At 39.1% G+C, this 21,071-nt stretch overlaps 1 protein-coding gene across 1 annotated transcript in view; it reads right to left on the reverse strand.

Moving 5' to 3' along the window:
* FAM81B (family with sequence similarity 81 member B) overlaps positions 1–20,793 on the reverse strand; it is a 57,855-nt gene extending 37,062 nt beyond the window's left edge. The window contains 4 exon segments of the mRNA XM_032155911.2: positions 15,997–16,061; positions 19,274–19,377; positions 20,668–20,728; positions 20,731–20,793. Of these exon segments, the coding sequence (XP_032011802.1) occupies positions 15,997–16,061; positions 19,274–19,377; positions 20,668–20,728; positions 20,731–20,793 (293 nt within the window).
* Positions 20,794–21,071: the final 278 nt, after the last annotated feature.

Genomic DNA, 21,071 nt, shown 5'->3' on the forward strand with positions numbered 1-21,071 from the left:
CAGTAAGATAAGAAGACACACAATAGTGTGACTATTTGATTATCAGTATTGCTTCTGCATATGAGTGCATGTGGAATGAATTTCTGTGTGCCCAAAACAGCATAGAAAAATTATGCAAAGATGGAAATATTTAATAGGGAATGCTCATGTGTGTTGAATCATAGAAGAATTTCAAAAAGAGCAGTGCTATGTGGAAAATGAATGAAATGTGAACATATTCTCTGATGAGAGCCATATCTTAAAAGAAAAAAAGCAGTAGCAATTCATTGCCATGCAAGACTTCAAAATATGACTGTGAAAGTTGGCCAGCTCTAATGGACTACCTCCATGTAATTGCCCATAATGTAGCCCTGTAATATACTTTTTTGAATGTTGTATTTTTTCTAGTTCTTTTCCCACTATCTTAAATTGTCAGCATTGTTATTATTACTTTTCACAATTTGCTATACTATGTATTTCATCTTCACATCATTTGCAATACTGGAGTATAAACTGTATAAAGACTTTCAGAAAGTTCTAATTTGTCTTATGCATATTTTGTCAATTTGACTCCACAAAAGTGCATTATTACAACATTGACTTTGTGTGTAAGCACTGTTTACGTAAAAATGTTGAAACTTCCCCAATAAATGAAGAGATGTCCTTTTTTGTACAACTGCATTTGTGAAAGATAAAATTTCTCAAGATCTCAGCTCTTTGTGCAATTGCATATGCCATAGTGACTCACTGAAGTTTTGGATCAGTCTTATCAAAAGACTTAGGTTATCGTCATGGTGTTTCAGATGACTACAGTTATAAAGCTGGTTGCACAAAATTACCATCCATAGTATTATGCATTTATACATTTTGAATTTTGACTTATTTCTTTATGAATATGGTTCATCCACTTATAACATTATACCCATATGACTGTTGTTAGTATACCTGTATGCTTATGCTTGTAAAAATACAAATGTTACTATTGCCTATTTTATTATGTAAAGTGGCCTGTGAAATGCTCCGTCATGTTTTTATATGCTTCTAAAATAAATCTCCTTTTATAAATGTGAAGAAATGTCTTTTAAATAATTTTTTCCAGAATTATATTTTGGGGATTTTGATCTTTTTGGGATTTCCACACTTGGTATTATGACATTCAGGATTGTGCTTTTTTGGGATTATGAAACCCATTAATGGAATAGTTAACTGGTCCTAGGTCATCCAAAGCCCATGTGCTAAAACACTTGGTTGTGTAGTCCCCAAATATAGGTTATTTCCAAAGCCCTTATGTGTACTGATTTCTGACCCTATACCAAGTCACATTTTTTATACATGAACATGACAACATTCCTTCAAATCTATATAACTGAGTGAGAGGTTTACTTTAAATTTGTCTTTAACACTATTAAATTTCTTGGGGATTTCTTATTATCCTATGACCCAGTAGAAGGGGCTGTGGGTTTTCTCTCTTTAATCTTACCAGCTTAGTACATTGAATTTCTGCACAAGTTTTTATTTGAAGAAATGTTTCAATGTCCCAGAACTATTTGTTTGGTAGAGCCAGGATTAGCTCTAGGTCAGCTGTAACTTAGCCTAGGATGTTTTCCATGTTGCTGCCTCTGAATGGTAGCAAATTATGTTGTTAATATCACTGGAAAGAGAAGTCAGCCTTAAGGAAAAGGAGATTTGGCCTTTGTTAGGGCCTGGAAATAAAATGATGAATGAGACAGATAAAGCCCCTGCCCTCTTGGAAATATATATTTGTATCTATACAGTTATGTAGACGTATAGATATATAGTATATATCTTTTTAAAATGACTATTATATATACTGGATCATAAAAAGCCAAGGCCAAATAATTAATGCTTATTCCCATTGCATGAGCCAAAATAACTATTTGCTTTAGGCCAATAGTGACAAATTTTCTTGGAAGTGAAAATGTCCTCAGGACAGCAGATTTTAGGGCCAGATTGTGAACATTAGCATTTTCTGGACTGCAGGTTTCAGCTGGGATTGTGTTTAGCTGTGTTTATCAGAAATCCAAAGAGAGTGACTTAAGCAAGTAGGGTTTATTTGGCTCAAGTAACAAGAAGTGGAGAGGTAGAGCAGCTGACTGAGGAAGTCATCAGGTGCCCAGCTCCTTCCGGCTTCCTGGCCCACTCATAGTGTGTGACCTTTACCCTCAGGTCTCAAGGTTGTTGTTCCACCTTGAAGTATTGTGCCCCATTCCCGATAGAAAAGACAGAAGGCAAAAAATAAAATGTGTGCATCTGTTGAGTTTGTCCCCGCCCGTCCTTTTTTAAATCGAGACAGCCTTTCTAAAAGACTCCTTGACACTTTTGTCTATATTTCATTGGCTGAAGCTATGTCATGTAGCCACCTCTCATACCGTATTTTGTTTTTTGAGCTGGGTACATTGTAGCCTTAAACAAAATTGGGACTTTTATTAGCAAAGAGGAAGGAGAAAACGTCTACTGTATTGACTATTGGTGGTGTTTGCCATATGCAATTTTCCTCCAATTTGATATCAAGTATCTCTGCCAAAGGAATTTAAAAAATAAGAAGTTTGTTTCTTCCCTGTTGGTTGTTTGCTGTCTGAGGATTAATCTGTAGCTAAGTTTTTTTGGGCCATGCCAGAAGCTGGCTAAAGTTGGGCCACAGATATAATTTTATTACCCTAGTGATGGATGGTTGTTCACAAGGATCAGTGTGTGCAGACGGCAAGGCTTCAACTGCCCAGTGAAGGTCAACAGAAACTGATTGGCTCATAAAGGAAGAAGAGGGGCTCATGCTATGCAGATAAATATAGAAATATATTACTTCTTTTTAATTTAGTAGCTCTGTAATTTCATCCTTATAAAACTGCTCAAAAGAAATATAATGTAAACCTTATAGACAATTTTAAACTTTCTAATAGCCACATTAAGAAAAATTTTTAAAAAACTGATGACAGGCCAGGTGTGGTTGCTCACACCTGTAATCCCAGCACTTTGGGAGGCTGAGGTGGGCAGATCACTTGAGGTCAGGAATTTGAGACCAGCCTGGCCAACATGGTGAAACCGCATCTCTACTAAAAATAGAAAAGTTAGCCAGATGTGGTGGCACACGCTTGTAGTCCCAGCCGCTCGGGAGGCAGAGGCACAAGAATCACTTGAACCCACAAGGTGGAGGTTGCAGTGAGCTGAGACTGAGGTACTGCACTCCAGCCTGGGCGATAGAGCGAGACTCCATCTCAAAAAACAAAATAAAATAAAACAAAAACTGATAACATTAATTTTAACAATATAATTTAAACCATTATATCTAAAATGTCATTGTAACATGTAATCTATGTGAACTTTTTAATGGAATATTTTACATTCTTTTTAAAAATAAGTCTTTAAAGTCCAGTGTGTATTATACACTTATAGCACAACTCCTCAATTTGGACTAGCTACATTTCAAGTGCTCAAAAGGCACATGTGGCCAGTGGCTACTGTTTGGGATAACATAATTCTAGAACCTGAGAATCAGAAGGAGGGAAGTAAACGTCACTGAGCAGTCAAAAGCATTACCACCGTGTCCATACACTACTCCTGCACTTTATAAATAGTTACAGCTAGTATCTTTGAGCATTTAATACAAGCCAGACCTTGTGGCTAGCACTTTAAATGAGTCATCTATTGAATCTTCATGATAACACCATGGTCTATTAATATTACCCTGTTTTTAACGATATTGAAACTGAGGCTTAGAGAGATTGAACAACTTTTGTCCGAGTTTACCCAGCTAACAACGGTGGACCAGTATTCAAGCCTAAGCAGTCTGAAGTTCATACTACGTTACATGCAGAGAAGAGGTCCCCTCCAAACTCTGCCTCCAAATCACCCCTGGAATGTGCTTCCTCCTCAATTTACCCACTATTCTAACAAACCAAGTTGGATGATTTCCGGATCCATATAAATGTAATACCTGATAATTCTATGTTGAGGAGAGGGCTGCTACTAATAGATGAAAGAAATCACAGATTAAAGGCAAAGATGAGCAAAAGAGTCAGAAGTTCAACGAAAAGTAAACAAAGTAAATTAGAAATGGGAAAAGACAGAGGCCAGGGCTATTTCATATACGGGCAAAGAAACTTAAAAATCCTGATACCCTCTCTTGGCATTAATATATATTACTCCTTCCCTTCACTGATCAGCTTCTTGAAGAAGCAAGCTAGTTTTGTTGTGCCTTTCAATATATGTGGTTTGCTCCTCACCCTATGATAATCAGATTCTTCTCTTTCTCTCTCTTCCTCCCTCCTTCCCTCCTCTCTCTCTCTCATTTTGGAGGAAGACAACTGCCATATTGAATAGCCCTATGGAGAGGTCCACATGGTGAGGAACTGAAAACTCCTGACAACAGCCAGCAAGGGTCTGCGGTGTCGACCAAGAGCTATGTAAGTGAACCATCCTAGAATTCCTGATCCTGAGAAACTGTGAGATAAATATTCGCTGTTTTATGCTGCTGAGTTTTGGGATACTTTGCTACACAGCAATGGATAACTAACATGGACAGTAATCTACATGAAAAAATGAGGAAGGTCTGAGACTCAGATGGTGATCTTGGACATAAAGAAGGAGGATAGATGTTACAGATACTATAAACCTAGAAGTTGTAGAACTTTGAGATAGATTGGAAATGAGCCTGAAGGAGGGAGAGATTCTGATGTTTTGGATTTGAGCTTAATGTATGATGCCACTTTTCATCAAGACTGAAAATTCAAACAAAAAGCAGTTAGGTTTTGGGGGAAGAAAACAAATTTGAGATTTTGTATATGACATCTATCTGGAGATTCCCCTTGAACAGTCTGAAATGTGTCTGAAGACAGAGATTTGGATGTTATCAGAGAAGTAAATGGTGGTTGAAGACTTGGGTGAAGAAAATGAGATTGCCTGAGCTGGCAGCTGTGCGTGCGTGTGTGTGTGTGTAAAAGAGAACAGGCATTTTTGGAATCACTTAGGTAGCTTTCAAAAGGAAGAGTTGCACCACCACTGCTCACCTTGGCTCCTACCCCATCCCACATACTACAACTATCTGGTGGGGTGGGGGCCTGTGGGACCTGAGAAATAATGGGGGATTCTATGGGACTCACAGAGCAGACTTTGGTCCCATGGAAAATATTGCCATCCCCCATGCCCAGGGGTCCTGTTGTCTCTGCGGAGCCAGCACACCTGTGCTCGGCTCTGGCTGGGTCTTCAGAGGACTCATTCAGCTTCAGCCTCCGAGGAAAATAAAGCTTTCAGCAAGCAGTACAGATTTGAGAGTTAGTGAGAACATGGGAGCTAAAGTAAATCAGCCCCAGAGGGATATGACAGCTCATGTGAGACAAAGCGCAGAAAGAAAGGAAATGAGTTAGACAGTTATTCAGAGGTTAAAAAAAATCCCAGGCTGACTATGGTTTTGACAAAAAATGTTGAATTAATGTGGCTTCCCATCCTCTCTCCCTTACAAAATCCTGAAGGACTTGGAGAAAGTGAAAAACCCCTGGGGTGGTGGGGGCTATTTTAAACTGGTGCATGTGTGGGTGGTGCTGTGGATGCCGTGATGTGCCACCTAGCTCCCCGTTCAGGAAGGAAGGACTTATAGCCCCCAACTGTTGGGAGTGCTGCCAGCTGGTAGACCTCAGCTGTTAGCTTTCTCTGAGAACTGCCTTGTCAAGGTCATGCCCACTTTCTGGGGCAGCTTCATTCAGTGATTGGACAGTGTGTGGGTATAAAGGCCTGGCATGCTTGGTCTAACTCCGGACAACTTTGAAGGGCTGTCCCAGCTCCAGAGCTTCCTGTGAAGTTGGCTGAAGTCTTCTTTGGCTCAACTACTGGAGCCATGGTACCTAATATATATAAAATCCATATATAACTAATTGAAGTTAGTTGGCTCAACTCACTTCATATAATTCAACTATTCCTTCTGTTCAGTTCCATTCCTTTCCCTTCCCTTCCACAGGTGTTGATCCCAGTGTGCTCTGTAATAAGGCTTCTATTCACCAATCTCCATCTCAGAGTCTGTTCCCTGGGCAACCCAACCTGAATCAGATGGCTGTGTTGGCCTGGGACAAGAGACAGCTTGGGAGGGCTGTGGGAAGATAAAATAGGGAAAGGGAACAACGTAAGCCTGATCTTCTTCTCTGTTTCCTTCGGACCAGTTGCTCTGACTCCTGTGAAATGTCAAACTGTTCTAGGTGTCCTCTAAAGAAAGATTAGGCAGGGCAGAGGGACTGTGTTGGTAAGGAGTTGGAGCAGTAACAATAACAAGAAACTTGGGGAACAATTGACTTTGGGGAGTTGCTGCCACTTTGTTTCACTTCTAAATGTCCACAGGGTGGGAAAGCAACTGTCCTCCTAAACCTGCTTCTTCCTGGGGAGCAAAAGGTGAGGACCTGACAGGAGAAGTTATTTTGTGGAATAGGGAGTGGTTTTCTGGTGCCTGGGGCTCATGCACACCCCACCCCTGGACTCACTGGAGCTGACAAGGCTCCATTGGAGACCAGGAACTGGCTGAAATGCCCAGGGGAAATGAGTTCAAAGGCCAAATTAACAGGACTTTTGAGGAGCACAGCCTTTTTAAAAGTAATTAACCTACAAATAAACAACCTACTAGATTACAGATTCCCGCAGAAGAGAAATATTAAAATGTACACAATAAATTTTTAAAAGGCTAATAAACAAGAGAGAAGACAAAAGAATATATTAGTAAAATAAGAAAAATTAGAAAATGTAAAAAGTAAGTAGAACCATTAGGTATGGAAAATATAATTGAAATAAAAAATAAAAGGTAGGATAAATATAACAGAAAAAATAGCTAAAGAATGAATTAGTGATTTGGAAGACCAGACTGAGGAAATTTACCAGACAGAACAAGGAATGGTCACACAACTTGGAGATTCAGGGTCACGATTTGAAATCACAGATTCCAAAATCAAATGTTAACATTAACTCCCACATTTTCTCATCATTCCAACAATAAGCAGGGGACATTAATGCTAGTCATATGACCTAATAGGGTAGCTGCAGAAATAACACCCAGAAGTATTCTTAGGCTCCAAACCCACAGTTTTTTTAGTTCTTTCTTCCTTTCTTCATCCTGGCCACCATTATCTTTTCCACTTTTCCTCCTAACAAATAGCACATCCTCCATACAGCAGCTAGAGTGGTCTTTCTAAAGCGTAAATGGTAGCCCTTGACTACTTAAAACCTTCCTATGGCTTATCCATTCTCTCAGAATAAACTCTTATCTCTCCTTTCTAACTTCATCTCCTCCCATTCTTCCCTTCATTTATCTCATTCAAACACATAGGCCTTCTCTCATAATATCCCATTTTATCTTCTCGAAAGCATTTGTCATTACCTAAAATTATCTTATTTACTTGTTTCTGTTTATTGTCTATCCTCCATCACTAGAATGAGAGCTCCCTATGTCAGGCACTTTTCTAACATGTTCTGCACAGTCCCCCAACATTGAGAAGAATGCGTGGCACATAGTAGGCAGTCAATAAATATTTGTTGATTGACAGACTGATTTCTCTACCTGGACTGTTCCTTTAAGGCTCAGTTGTTGGAAAACTGGCCAAAAAAAAAGTGGCTCCATAAAGTCACAGCTTGTTGGAGCCTCAAGACATAGTTTACCCTCTTGAGCAATATAAAATAGTCTCAGCCTGGGTGAGATTCTTTTCTTTTTTTTTTTTTCAAATTGAATATTTCATTAACATGGTAGTTTTTGCAACATGTGCACACACACTCACACACTCAGAGAGATTCTTCTTTTCTATCACCTGTAAATCTGAGGTGCAAAGAAAACTTTGCCAAGGGGTTTTGTGAGTCAGATTGCATTTACCACTCATTTGGTTCAAAAATGTTCTTTTGGAAAATCACCAAATGGTACCTATCATATATAAAATCCATTCCCCTAAAACCCTCACCGTGCTGTCAGTGCTACCCTGGATTGGATGTATGAGTCAGAGGCAGAAGGGAGGAAGATGCCAGGCTCTGCTGAAGGTGACACATAGCCTAGTGGTGGACTGCAGATTTGCTCATTATTTTCTTTGAGCCAGTGCTGCTTTGTGGCCTCTAGACAATCTGTATCCCAGATTTGCCAGCAAAGGTATTTGGTCTTCCGGTTTTCAGTCTTGTACAGACACTTATAAATTATGCTTCATTTCCCCCCAAATTTAGAAATTGTTTTCTCCTAGATGTTCTCAGCATGGCAGATACCATTGGTTACCCTCCCAACAGGCACCCCCAACTTCTGCCTGACTTGATTCATCCTTCCTGTCCCCCATGTCCTTCTGAGGGGCAAACTAATCATAAGGATTCCATTCTTCGGGGTTGAGATGCAATTGGTTACGGTGAGAGCATGTGAAGCAATTCTGGCCCATGAGATGCAAAGAGAAACCTGCTATGGGGCTTCTGGGTAAAGTGTCTTTGCCTTCAAGAAGGGATACACAGAAGAAACTTCCCTCTTCTTCACTGAATGTTGTCCTGTCTGTGCATGATGCTTGGAACTACCAAAGCCATCTTGTGATCATGAGGAAAAAGGAAATGGCAGAGAGAAAGAATAAAAAAAAAATGACCTGGCTGCTTAATGATGTTCTGAAGCTACTAAATTTACCAAACTCTGGATTTTTTTTGTTATATGAGCTAATCAGTATTTCTACATTTAAACCATTTTTGGTTAGTGCTTCTATTATATGCAGCTGAAAGCACTGTCTGTATCTAGTTACTTGCCAATAAAAATGTCATTTCAAATAAAGATACATTAAGTACTTACTAAATATTTACTCTAGTTCATATACAATATTCACTCTAGTCCATACACACATTACTCTAGTCCATACCTGTAATGCTACATATTTACATATAATGGCTCTGTTCCTCAAGGAACTTAGGTTAATTCAGTATTTCTTATACTTGAATTGGTGTCACAGGGGAGGGTGAGGGAGGGAAGCTGTTAAAATACAGATTACTCCACTCCAACACAAACCTACTGAATCAAAATTTTAGGGTAGGCGGGGAGAGTAAGAATATGCATTTTAAGCAAGGGCATAGGTGATTCTAATGTATCCTAAAGACTAAACACCACTGATTTGTTTAAGACTGGTCATGTGAATCAGCGAATAATATAAGGCAGGATATATAATGAAGTGCTAAAGTAGTGAACTATGGAATATGAGCTCTCAAGTTCTGTAGACATCCAGAAGCAGCTTGGCAGGTTGGAAAGCAAGGTAGACTGAGGGTAGAACACAGGCTCCATCACTTACCAACCAAGTGTTCTAACTGCTTCTTCTGTAAACAGGGCCAACGAGGCCTATTTTGCTGTGTGGTTGTAAGTTCTGAGATAATAAGTGAGATGCATGCAGTAGAGAGGGTGGTGAAACCAATGCCATACAGCTGTATGTCTGGGGTTAGGAGGGTCCCAGTGCCTCACTCTTGGGGGTGAGGTGCTGTTGGCTGATGTCAAGATTACATCCAGAAAGAGCAATGAGGGGGCAGACCCAAGCCAGCAGGTCTGTGGTCCTGTCTGTCAGGGCTGATTTCAATGCTGTGGCTATTTGGCCCATCAAAGGAAGCCTTTTAGGAGAGTATCACCCACTGCTATGCAAAGCTATTTGCCTGCAACCATGGAGACATTAAGTGGGATGCAAATACTGGACTGTAGTTATTTCTTTTCCTAAATTTTTAAAGTTTATTTTTAAAATTTATTTTATGTTTAAGTGGAGAGCTTTCCTTTTGGAAATTTCTTTTCAGGCCTGGGATTTACTATTAACTGCAGTCTTATTATCATTGCTAATTCTTAAGGTTTAATGAAGCACCAAATGATGGCTCTGTTTGGTTTTATTTACATGGTTCCTGAAGATCAACAGACAGCTTACATTTTTTCCCTATTTGCATTGCCACAAGGACAGAGAATATTGTTTTCCAACTGACCTTTCTAAATCAACCATGGAAGAACAAACACATGAGCATGTCTCCATTTTCTAAGAGAGATTCCTGACGAGGCCATTATTCAAATCATTAGGTATTCCTAAGGGATAAAAACTGAGGGCTTTCCCTAGTAGTAAGATGTAAATTTAAGAACCTCACTGCTTTCTGAGTATGTTATGTATGTCAGTGGGACCTAGATCTAAATTTAACTATGAAAGGAAAGAAATAACTGAATATTCCAGACTAGTGCAGATGGAGTCACCAACCACAGGAGGAAAAATTCCTAGGGGGCCTTTTCAGAGAGATATTTGGGCTTCGCATAGATCATTGATTATGTAGCTGACAACTGAATCCGAACAGATTTTCCACAAACTCTGAGTTCTATTTTTCTGTAATTCGGTGTGACTTACACCAGCTGTGCTGTAGCTGGCAGATCGGCTGGTACATGGAGCCTCTCATATCCCTGCCTGTTCTGTTCTTGTGAATAGAGCCCTAAATTTACTGAGGAGATTCTGATAACCATTTTGGCAACCTGTAATACTCAGAGAATCAAACTTGAAAATTTAAACCTTTTCCTAGAACACAAAAAGGCATACTGAAGAAAGATTTCTACATTTTTATGAGATCTAATATATGACTAGTTACTGTCTGAGTGCAGAGAGTCCTATAAAAAAAAAAAACAAAAAACCTAAAGTGAAATCTCAGAGAATATTTTGATGCCTCACAAAAATAATCTATGAGTGTGTGTGGGGAGTGATGAAAAAGAAAAAAACATTTTCTATATTTTCTGTGTTGCTTGTTTATAACCAACCTGGCAAGTGGATGTTTGTAGCTGGAGAGACTTCCACTGCTGAGTTTTAGGTAGGGCTGAATGCTCTGGGGGGTGAGGCAGGTAATTTGAGTTCTGGTGGGCCCACTGCAGGAGAAAGTACACCAGGCCAACAGGGCTGGGCCAGCACAGAGCACCAGGAAGGGCCCAAAAAGAACTCCATATAGTGGCATGGTCCAGAAGAGACTGGAGATAGAACTGGTTGTAATTCTTTTCCAGTGAAAAGTGATGCGCTCTATAAGGCAGACTCCTCATGTTCAGCAGAATTTTTAATCAGATTGCAAAATGAGTGATGTGCCTGGTACGATTTATTTTGCTTCATGTGGAGGCATCAAGGTTGACAAAGGTTCCAAGCAGATTCCCCGTGTCAGTGAGGGCAGGGTGGATGTCTGGGTCGTACTTACAGGTAAAGCATATGCAAACTGCAGTAGCAAATTGTTTTGATGATGTTGGGGGTTGCTGTAGCATTTGTGGCCCTCTTGAGATACCTTCCCATATTATCTTGCTCTTTGGGGGTGGGGGTGGGGGAGTGTTTAATGTGAGTCTCCAGGGGAAAGAACGCTGTACTTGGAGTCAGAAGACCTGGGTTCAAGTTCAATCTCTGTCAAAAGCTACCTTCAACCTCTCTGAGGTTGCCCAGAAGAGGGCTCCCTCTCTGTTCTGTGGAGAGAGGGACTCCTGACCCTCCCACCCGGCTGATGAGATCAAGTTAAAGGATGTGTACCTGAAATACTTTGCAATGTCTTGTACAATATTGTATATATGTGTTCTTACAATTATTTATAATTATTAAATGGTGTTATGGGTTGAATTGTGTCCCCCCAAAAGAAATGGTGAAGTCTTAAAGCTTAATACCTCAGTATGTGACCTTATTTGGAAATTGGGTCTTGCAGATATAATCAGTTAAGGTGAGGTCCTACTGGAGTAGAGTGGGCCCCTAATCCAGCACGGCTGGTGTCGATGTGAAGATGGCTGTATGTATGTATGTATGTATATATGTGAAGGTGGCTGTATGAAGACAGAAACACAGGGAGACACCATGTAAAAAAGATAGAGGCAGAGATTGGAGTGACACATCTACAAGCCAAGGAGTGCCAGGGACTCCCAAAAGTCACCAAAAGCTAGGCAGGAGACAAGGAACAGGTTCCCTTTGGAGCCCTCAGAAGGAACCAGTCCTGCTGGCACTTTGATTTCAGACCTCCAACCTCCAGAATTGTGAGGTAATACATTTCTATTGTTTAAAGCCACTCAGTTTGTGGTAGGGAGCTCCTAGCCCAGGAGAAATGTAAGGAATTTATTATAACACTGTCTTATTTCTATTTAGTGCTTATAGTCAGTGCATCATTTTCATTGCATTCCCACCACTACACTGTGGCCTGAGTAAAATTTGTCTCTACTTAGGAGGAAACTGAGGCTTGGAGGCTATGAGTCACTCAGCAGCGAAACATTTTAGTTAGCCTCTCCTCTTTCTCCTCCATCACAGCAGCTTTGCTTAGGCCAGTTAGTGGCTCTTCCTGTTACATTTGCACTTTTCTCAGAGGAGAAAGGTGTGTCTTTCCCTCTGCTTCTTAATATGTAACTTGCTGCCAACATCATGTAATTTTTCACCAAGTCACCTTTCCTGCCTGGCTCACATCTCTCCTCGGAGTCCTAAGGGTCTTCTCAGAGGCTCAGAGGTTGGAGGGGGCTCCCTCTGTGCTCTAGAGAACTGAGATCAGCATCAGCCTGACCTCAGTGGAGTTCTCACACTTGGGCAGAAGGTCTTAAATGTGACAAGAATCCAGACAGCCTCCCAGGAGGGACTGAGCATCATTTGGGCAGCCCCTTTCCTTACTAATTGGGGGTCCCTATGGATAATGCCCAATCCCTGTGACTGTGCCCACTCTCAGCAGAGCCTTGCCCATCACAGGTGGGTGGGTGGGGGCATGAAAAGAAGAAAGAGAAAGAGCAAAAGACTGCACTGTGGCTGATAGCAGCACCATCCAACCTAACATGATCTATCCATAGAAAGTTCAACCAACAGAGTTTTGTCTTCCTTTCTCATGCATTGTAATGTGAAATATCTGTCTTCATCATGTAGTAACAAAAGCAATGCATCATGGAATAATAAAGCGTCTGCCATGGTGCTAAGAAAAACCTTGAAAATGAATACTTTCAGGCCATGAATTCCATATTCTACTCATGAGGGGAAGTCATTAATCATTTATTATTTTGCCCATTTGACTTGTTGAAAGTTTTATGTATCCAGATTTTAAATATCATTCTTTGGCTGTCAGCCAGACCCTCATCTTCACAAAATGTACTCTTGAGAGAATTCCTGAGTTATATATTGGCTATAGCCCAGCCTGGAAAACTCCTCAGTATAAAACCTCATTTCCTTGGCCTCCTTTTTGTTCAGGAAAGTTGGAATTTGCCTCATGGGCAGCAGAAACTCAGGATTCATTCTCTCTAGAGACTTTCAAATAGAATCCCAGATGCTATCATAGTTCCAATTTGTATTTCCCTCCTTTTCACCCCAGCTGTCCTTGCCCCCTTTCTGTTCCTGCCACACCGTAAGAATATTCCTGCCTTCGAAACTTTGCTCGTCCCCTGGATATCCACATGGCCAAATTCCTCACTTCCTGGTCTTTTCTCAAATGTCAGATTCTTAATGAGGCCAACCTCGGCCAGCTATCTAATAATTCATTTCTCTCCTTCCTGCTAGAATGGCTCCAAACGCATTATTAGATAGCTCTCTGAGGGACTGGATTTTTACTTTTTGAGTTGTTATTCTTTGCTCATAGTATTACCTGTAAATATACCCATGTAGGTTTTAAGGCCAAACCTCTGAAAACCTGTAATATATATTCAGGCCATTTAATGAGCTGATAATGACTTTTACTTAAGTGCTCTGTTTGCATGTCAATCCATTTGTTGTCACCCAATGAAAACCATGAGTTGAAGGCTGACGGTTTTTGTTTTATTTATTTATTTATTTATTTATTTATTTATTTATTATTTAGAGATGGAGTTTCACTCTGTGACCCAGCCAGGAGTGCAGTGGTGCAGTCTCCATTCACTGCAACCTCCACCTCCCGGGTTTAAATGATTCTCCTGCCTCAGCCTTCCAAGTAGCTGGGATTACAGGTGCATGCCACCATACCCGGCTAATTTTTGTATATTTAGTAGAGATGGGGTTTCACCATGTTGGCTAGGCTGGTCTTGAACTCCTGACGTCACGTGATCTGCCCACCTCTGCCTCCCTAAGTGCTGGGATTATAGATGTGAGCCACTGTGCCTGGCCAGTGAAGTTATTTTAAAAACCAGTGTTCTTTATTTTTATTTTATTGGATTAAATATGTCAATTCGAAATGTCTGCACTTATTACTGAAATGCCCAAATGCTATTTTGCTTTTCCAGTTAATCAGCTGCTTTAAGCAGAGCTCTAACAATTCAATTGTTCTACCATTACTTTCCATTAAATCTGTCAACTACAGTTCATCAGGTATATTCAGTACATCATGATAGGCTACTGGATGGGTATCAAAAATCATAAGGCCATAGAGTGCCTGCCTTAAGGGAGTTTGCAGCCTGATCTGAGAGATGAGAAGAGACAGACCAAAAGACAATTAACAATGTGAAATCATAAATTGAAAAGTTCCAGATATATGGTTATATAGTAAGAGAAGCGATAAGGGAGAGATTAAGGTAGAAATAAATGTTGGAGTCAAGTAATCTTTATCATGCTTTTGCTTTGCATTATAGACTATTTCTTCCTCTTTGTCTTCATTTTAATTTATCTGAAAGCCAAGAAATCCAAAAAAGTTTATCTTCTACTGCTTAAGTTTGTTACCATTTTCCAGGAATTTATTTCTTATCTCCTGGGATGTACATCACCAGCTTGAGCTAAAGAAATCCACACAGGTTTGTAATAGAATTTGATGGATCAGAAGAATGATTTTTATTTTCCATTTGTCATGTAGAGAGTCTGGTAGGGACAAGTTTCCCTTTTGTCCTTGGAAGATAAGGTTAGCTAATACGTTTATTTATAATAATTATTTTTGTGCGTAATACATTCATTGTCCTTAACTCAGAAAAGAAGTCATCTGTCCAAATATTGCATTTTTAAAACATTTAAAAATATTTTTCCCATGCTTGGTTTTATTTTTTTCTAAATCATACACTCATAGTCATATAAACAAATACAAGTTATGGAGAACATGAAAAAAGGGGTTAAAATACTGTGATTGAACTATTTGGAATGTATTAAATTTAACTGGCCAAGGGACAGGGAAATTCTTGTGAAAAAAAATGCAGTAAAAATTAGTGAAGAAACGTTATCATCTTAATTGTTAAAGATAATTTTTAAAAAATCAAAGTTCAAGGTGTATTTAGATTTTTCTCTTCACATGAACTCATTCATTTGGCCATTTTTTTCTTCTGTGGTCATGATTATTAAAATCAGAATTATTTTAAAGCTGCAGTGAATTCTACCGAGTTTCTAGTCCAACCTCTTTGTTTTTCAAATGAAAAAACTAAAGCCCAGAGACATTATGGAACTGACTGATGTTATACAGCAAAGTAGTAGAAGGACTGAGACTAAATCCCCAGTGCCCTGAAAACATGAATGACAGCATTAGACCAAATCCTGCTTTGACATATGGAATAGAAAACAACTCAAATTAATATGCATTGCCTCTGCAATGCCACCTTCATCACTGGCATCCTCGGGTATTTTGGACAATGTGCATGTGTTAATAGTGTGTTACTCTATTTCCAAGTGCCTGGAGTTGTCGCTCTGTGGTACACCTTTCCTGGGGGAGCTCCAGGTATGGCACTGTAAATAGCAGAAACAATATTTTCTAATGATTAGTGAAATATATTTCAAAATTTCCTGAGTTTTTATCATGAAATGTTAACAGGTTTACTTGGTTTATTTTGAAGTCAATAGTTAGCTATATCTGATATTGTCACAATATGCAATATGTTGTATTGCTTTTCACATAAATCTACAGGAACCTATGGAGGTCATTTAAAGAAAAGGTAGTTAAATCTGCTTGTTCTGTCAATCAGAAAGGAACAGAATCAGGTTTGTCTTTCTGACATGATTTAGTCTCTCCTGAACACAGAGAACTTAAAGGTTTCATTCAGGTACATTCATCTCTGACTGAATAATTAAACACAGGATTTTTTCTTTTTTTTGCACGTGAGATTTGCCACAATAAATGCAGTTAATAGTTAAAACTAGTTGTAATTTACACACTTACTTGTCAACATATTCAACTAGATCTGTAGAATTCTTGGTTGACATTTTGGCTGGAGATAATCTTACCTAAAACAAAGGTTACAGATTCAGAATATATCATCTGCTTCTTTACAGGTTACTTTTATGCAGTTTATCTTTAAAGAGTTTTAATTTGAAACAAAATATATACCATAGACCAGATAATCAGCTCAGTTAATCTTACACATGCCCCCTTTGTATTGCTAATGACTAAAAACAAAATTAAGTTCTACGGAGATACTAAAGAGTTGTATTTCACAGATTTGGTATCACAGTCAAAAAAAAACCTTTTTGGAAAAGTCAAAGCCATAGATTATTCTTAGATAATTTTAAAATGAAATATCTAATGATTATTGACTGAGTTACTAAAGAAGTCTTCACAGAATGAATGATTCCTGACATGCTGATTTCTAAGGAGAAACAGCTAATTTTCAAACACAAAGCCCCGAACTAGAAAACTAGCCTATCCAAGTACCTGGATGTCAGATTATTATAGCCAGAGCAGTCACATACATGATTTACTAACATTAAGTATAGCTGGCCATATGTACACTTAACTGGCAACTTCTAATTCAATAAAATGGTACTACTAGAAAGTTCTATTTTCATGAAAGTTGATAATTTGCAGCATTTTTATGACAGGAAAGAAGATACCCAATGTACTCACTGTCTTTCATATCTCAAAAACGCCTTAAATTCTTTTTTTTTTTTGAGACGGAGTCTTGCTCTGTCGCCCAGGCTGGAGTGCAGTGGCGCAATCTCCGCTCACTGCAAGCTCCGCCTCCCGGGTTCACGCCATTCTCCTGCTTCAGCCTCCCATGTAGCTGGGACGACAGGCGCCCGACACCATGCCTGGCTAAATTTATTTTGTATTTTTTAGTAGAGACGGGGTTTCACCGTGTTAGCCAGGATAGTCTTGATCTCCTGACCTTGTGATCCGCCCGCCTTGGCCTCCTAAAGTGCTAGGATTACAGGCGTGAGCCACCGAGCCTGGCCGAAAATGCCTTAAATTCTAATGTTCTTTTAAGTTTAAAAAATCAAGACAGAGTTATCCTAATTTTAATAGCCTATTGCTGAACTGGATTCAATATGGAGAATATGAGTGGTATTCCACCTCAGTTAAAAACTTTAACAAAATATATTCCTAGGATATTTTTTCTTGCTTTATGTTACTGTGTACTGTAACGGTGGGCAGAATATGTTAAGACTCACATACAGAAAGCATTCCTTTTTCAAGTGCCCAAGGAATTACTACTTCTTAAGTTTTAAGAAACTTAATTGGATATCTCCCTCCTTCAAAAAAACTTAAAGAAAAAAATGTTAAGTCCATTATCAAGGATGCTAATAAAGAACGCCTGACAAAGACTTTCCTGACCCAGCCCTGTTGGTGGTGGGCAGGCAGAACAGGCTCGAGGCTGCTCACGAGGGCGCCTGTGAACCTCCAGGAGAGAGCTTGTACCCTCCCCCCGTTGCTGAATAGGGTCTGCAATGGGTCTAATGCTGTTAAGCCACGTCTTCCCCTAGAGAATGGATCTACTGATTCACTGGACACTCAGGTGTCCACATTATGGAAACTGTCCTAAGTCCCAGAGGGCCTGATGCCTTCTACCATGGAGCGTGTTTTCACTCCTGTTTCCCACTGAAACAGTACTGAGTCCTGACACCTCACCTACTTCATTGCCAGTTCTTTCCTCCTCACCTTTCCACTGCTCCCTCTGGTCTGTGGGGGGATCTATTTTTGGTATTTCCTCAGCAACCGGTTGGTCCCTCCATATATGTTTGCAAACAGTAGTCCTCTCCAAGTATTTGTGGAATTAAAGTGTGAGATGAATACAGTGTCCAAGGGCACTAACTTGTCCCCCTTTCTCCTTCTGGAGTGTAACAATTAGATCTATGTTTTATTTTTATTTTATTGATTTTTAAGTCTTATTTGAAAGACCATAAGTAGCATTTTCTTAAAAACACACCTACAATACACACTTTATAAGTGATAAATGTTAAGCACAACGATGAAGGAATATTTGGAAAAGTATAGAAAAGTTAAAGATACAGAATAAAAATTATCGCTTGTAATTTTGCTACCTAGAACAAAAACCATTGATGTTGGCTTTTGGTGCAATTTTTTAAATGTAATTTTTAGGTATCTAAGACAGTATTTAAATTTTTATATCTTTGCTAATTGAACATAAGAGTCAGTTCTGTTTTATCCTCATTCCTATAAGCTAGGATGTTATTATATATAAAAATTGTCTCACAAACAACTTGATGGCTACTATGGGAATTTTTTTACGTATATCAGTTTCATCCATTTCATAATAATACTTTAAATGTTATAGCTTTTTGATTTTATGGGCTATGAAATACATTCTTGTATATGACATAATTTTGACATGATGCCCTATAAAGTGGATATCATTACCTTCACATTAGTGTAAGGATGACATTAGTTACCTTAAGTAGCTGAAACCCTTATTATGGAAAGAAATTAAGATGATTATTTTTTATAGGTGAGGAGCTTCAGGATCAGAGAAGTACTGGACTTGCCCAAGATCATGTAGATGATGATGATAATCATACTATAGCCCTTCCTACTTGCTAAGCACTTACTTAAGTGACTCATTCAAACCTACAATAACTTTCTATGATAAGCCTAATTCACCCATTTTACAGAAGAAACAGAGAGGTTAAGTAATCATTCCAAAGTCCCACAGCTAGTATGTGGTACAGCCTACTATATAATACATACCAAAAATCAATGTTTGATATTGTGCTAATGCTTTACATAACAAGTGACTGCATTTGCCTCTTGTTATGTGAATTACAAGGTGTTAAGAGAAGTACAAAAAAAAGTCTAAAAACACTGCTTTAAAAAATGTTGTTTTTAATGGAGAAGATATGACAAGTTCTAATAAAGGAAACATTCTATTTAGCTATACCAGTTTTCATGTTAGAGATAAAGATAAAGTCTGCACCTTGAGTTTATCATGGTTCCTTTTGAATCATCATGAAACATACATCACGATCAACTTAAAAGAATTTTAGCCCCATATATTAAAAATCAGTCTAATTAATGAAATTCTAAATTGAGGTCATTTTTCTTTTCAGCTTGTGTTGTCAGCAGCCATTTCGCCAAGACAGAACAAACAGGAAATGTGGGAGAACTATTCCTCCAGGACTTCTTAAACTCTCTAAGCACTCTAAGCTTTAAAGAAGCTGAGCAAAGTATTCTAATTTTAATGTGAATATTGAAAAGTACTTGCTTTCTTTTCTTGGTTATTGTCTGAGCCAGGAAGGGGGCCATCAGGTTCAACTGGCTGTTCCTCTGCAGTCGCAGTTGGAGAGGCACTTTTGTTTACATTTGTATCTAGGTAACCAGAATGCTGAATCAGGTCAGGAACTATGACAAGTGAATTTTTGCAGTGCTGCTAACTTTTTTTTTTTTTAATTGAGGGCAGTTTCTGTACACATAGCTTAGCTTAAAGGGAGGCTTTCAATTTGTTTTACATTTCCCCTCTCCTCACTTATCGCAATTCTCCCCCATCCCCCCATAACATCTATAGTTAGCTAGAAGGGCATTTCTTTACAGATACTTCTATAAGACCTTTAGAAACTTTGTTAGGATCAGACAGCTCTAAAATAATCAGGAATGTATTTTTTTAAAATTATACTTTAAGTCCTGGGATACATGTGCAGAATGTGCAGGTTTGTTATGTAGGTATACACGTGCCATGGTGGTTTGCTGCACCCATCAGCCCATCATCTACATTAGGTATTTCTCCTAATACTATCCCTCCCCTAGCCCCCCAACCCCCAACAGGCCCTGGTGTGTAATGTTCCCCTCCCTGTGTCCATGTGTTCTCATTGTTCAACTCCCACTTGGGAGTGAGAACATGTGGTGTTTGGTTTTCTGTTCCTGTGTTAGTTTGCTGAGAGTGATGGTTTCCAGCTTCATCCATGTCCCTGCAAAGGGACATGAACTCATCCTTTATAATGGCTGCATAGTATTCCATGGTGTATATGTGCCACATTTTCTTTATCCAGTCTATCATTGATGGGCATTTGGGTTGGTTCCAAGTCTTTGCTATTGTGAACAGTGCTGCAATAAACATACATGTGCATGTGTCTTTATAGTAGCATGATTTATAATCCTTTGGGTATATACCCACTAATGGGATTGCTGTGTCAAATGGTATTTCTAGTTCTAGATCCTCGAGGAATCACCTTACTTTCTTCCACATGGTTGAACTAATTTACACTCCCACCAACGTGTAAAACTGTTCCTATTTCTCCACATCCTCCCCAGCATCTGTTGTTTCCTGACTTTTTAATGGTCACTATTCTAACTGGCATGAGATGGTATCTCATTGTAGTTTTGATTTGCATTTCTCTAATGACAAATGATGATGAGATTTTTTTCGTATGTTTTGGCTGCATAAATGTCTTCTTTTGAGAAGTGTCTGTTCATATCCTTTGTCCACTTTTTGATGGGATTGTTTGTTTTTCTCTTGTACATTTGTTTAAGTTATTGCCCTGTTGTGCCCAAGCCTTCTGAGGGTCTTCATTGGGATTCATTATTTTGTTTATAGGTAATAAGAGATATAAGAAAGATAGTGAAGTAGGAGAAATTTAGAGACCCTGAATAGTCCATAAGTACCTGAACTCATGATGCTTGATTTTCCAGCTTTGTTTTTTGTAGATTTGGTATTTTTGAAAAAAAAATCTCTGTGATTTTTTTTCTTTTTTCTGAGGAAGCCAGCGTACCAAGGAATTGTAATTGCATCCTAACTAAGGTCTTCCTGTTTCTGGGGCCTTTTCCCGAGGATGACTTAGTAGCATTGTGACTGCAGGAAGGATCTATGATGTCAGTGTGGCTGGCCGTCACAACTGAAGTCAGGAAGTCCCTGGGATTTAGAAGCTTTGAATGTTTTCTGTAGTGCACATTGTCATACAAATCACTAAGCCCTTCACTTCTTTGTCTCATGGGGCGGGAAGTGGCCATTGTTAAACTGATATTTCACACTCTTCTCCTGATTTCATCTTCACAGTTTGAAAAGAGAT

The sequence above is a fragment of the Hylobates moloch genome, unplaced genomic scaffold, assembly GCF_009828535.3.
Source record: "Hylobates moloch isolate HMO894 unplaced genomic scaffold, HMol_V3 SCAFFOLD_6, whole genome shotgun sequence".
Taxonomy (NCBI): Eukaryota; Metazoa; Chordata; class Mammalia; order Primates; family Hylobatidae; genus Hylobates; species Hylobates moloch.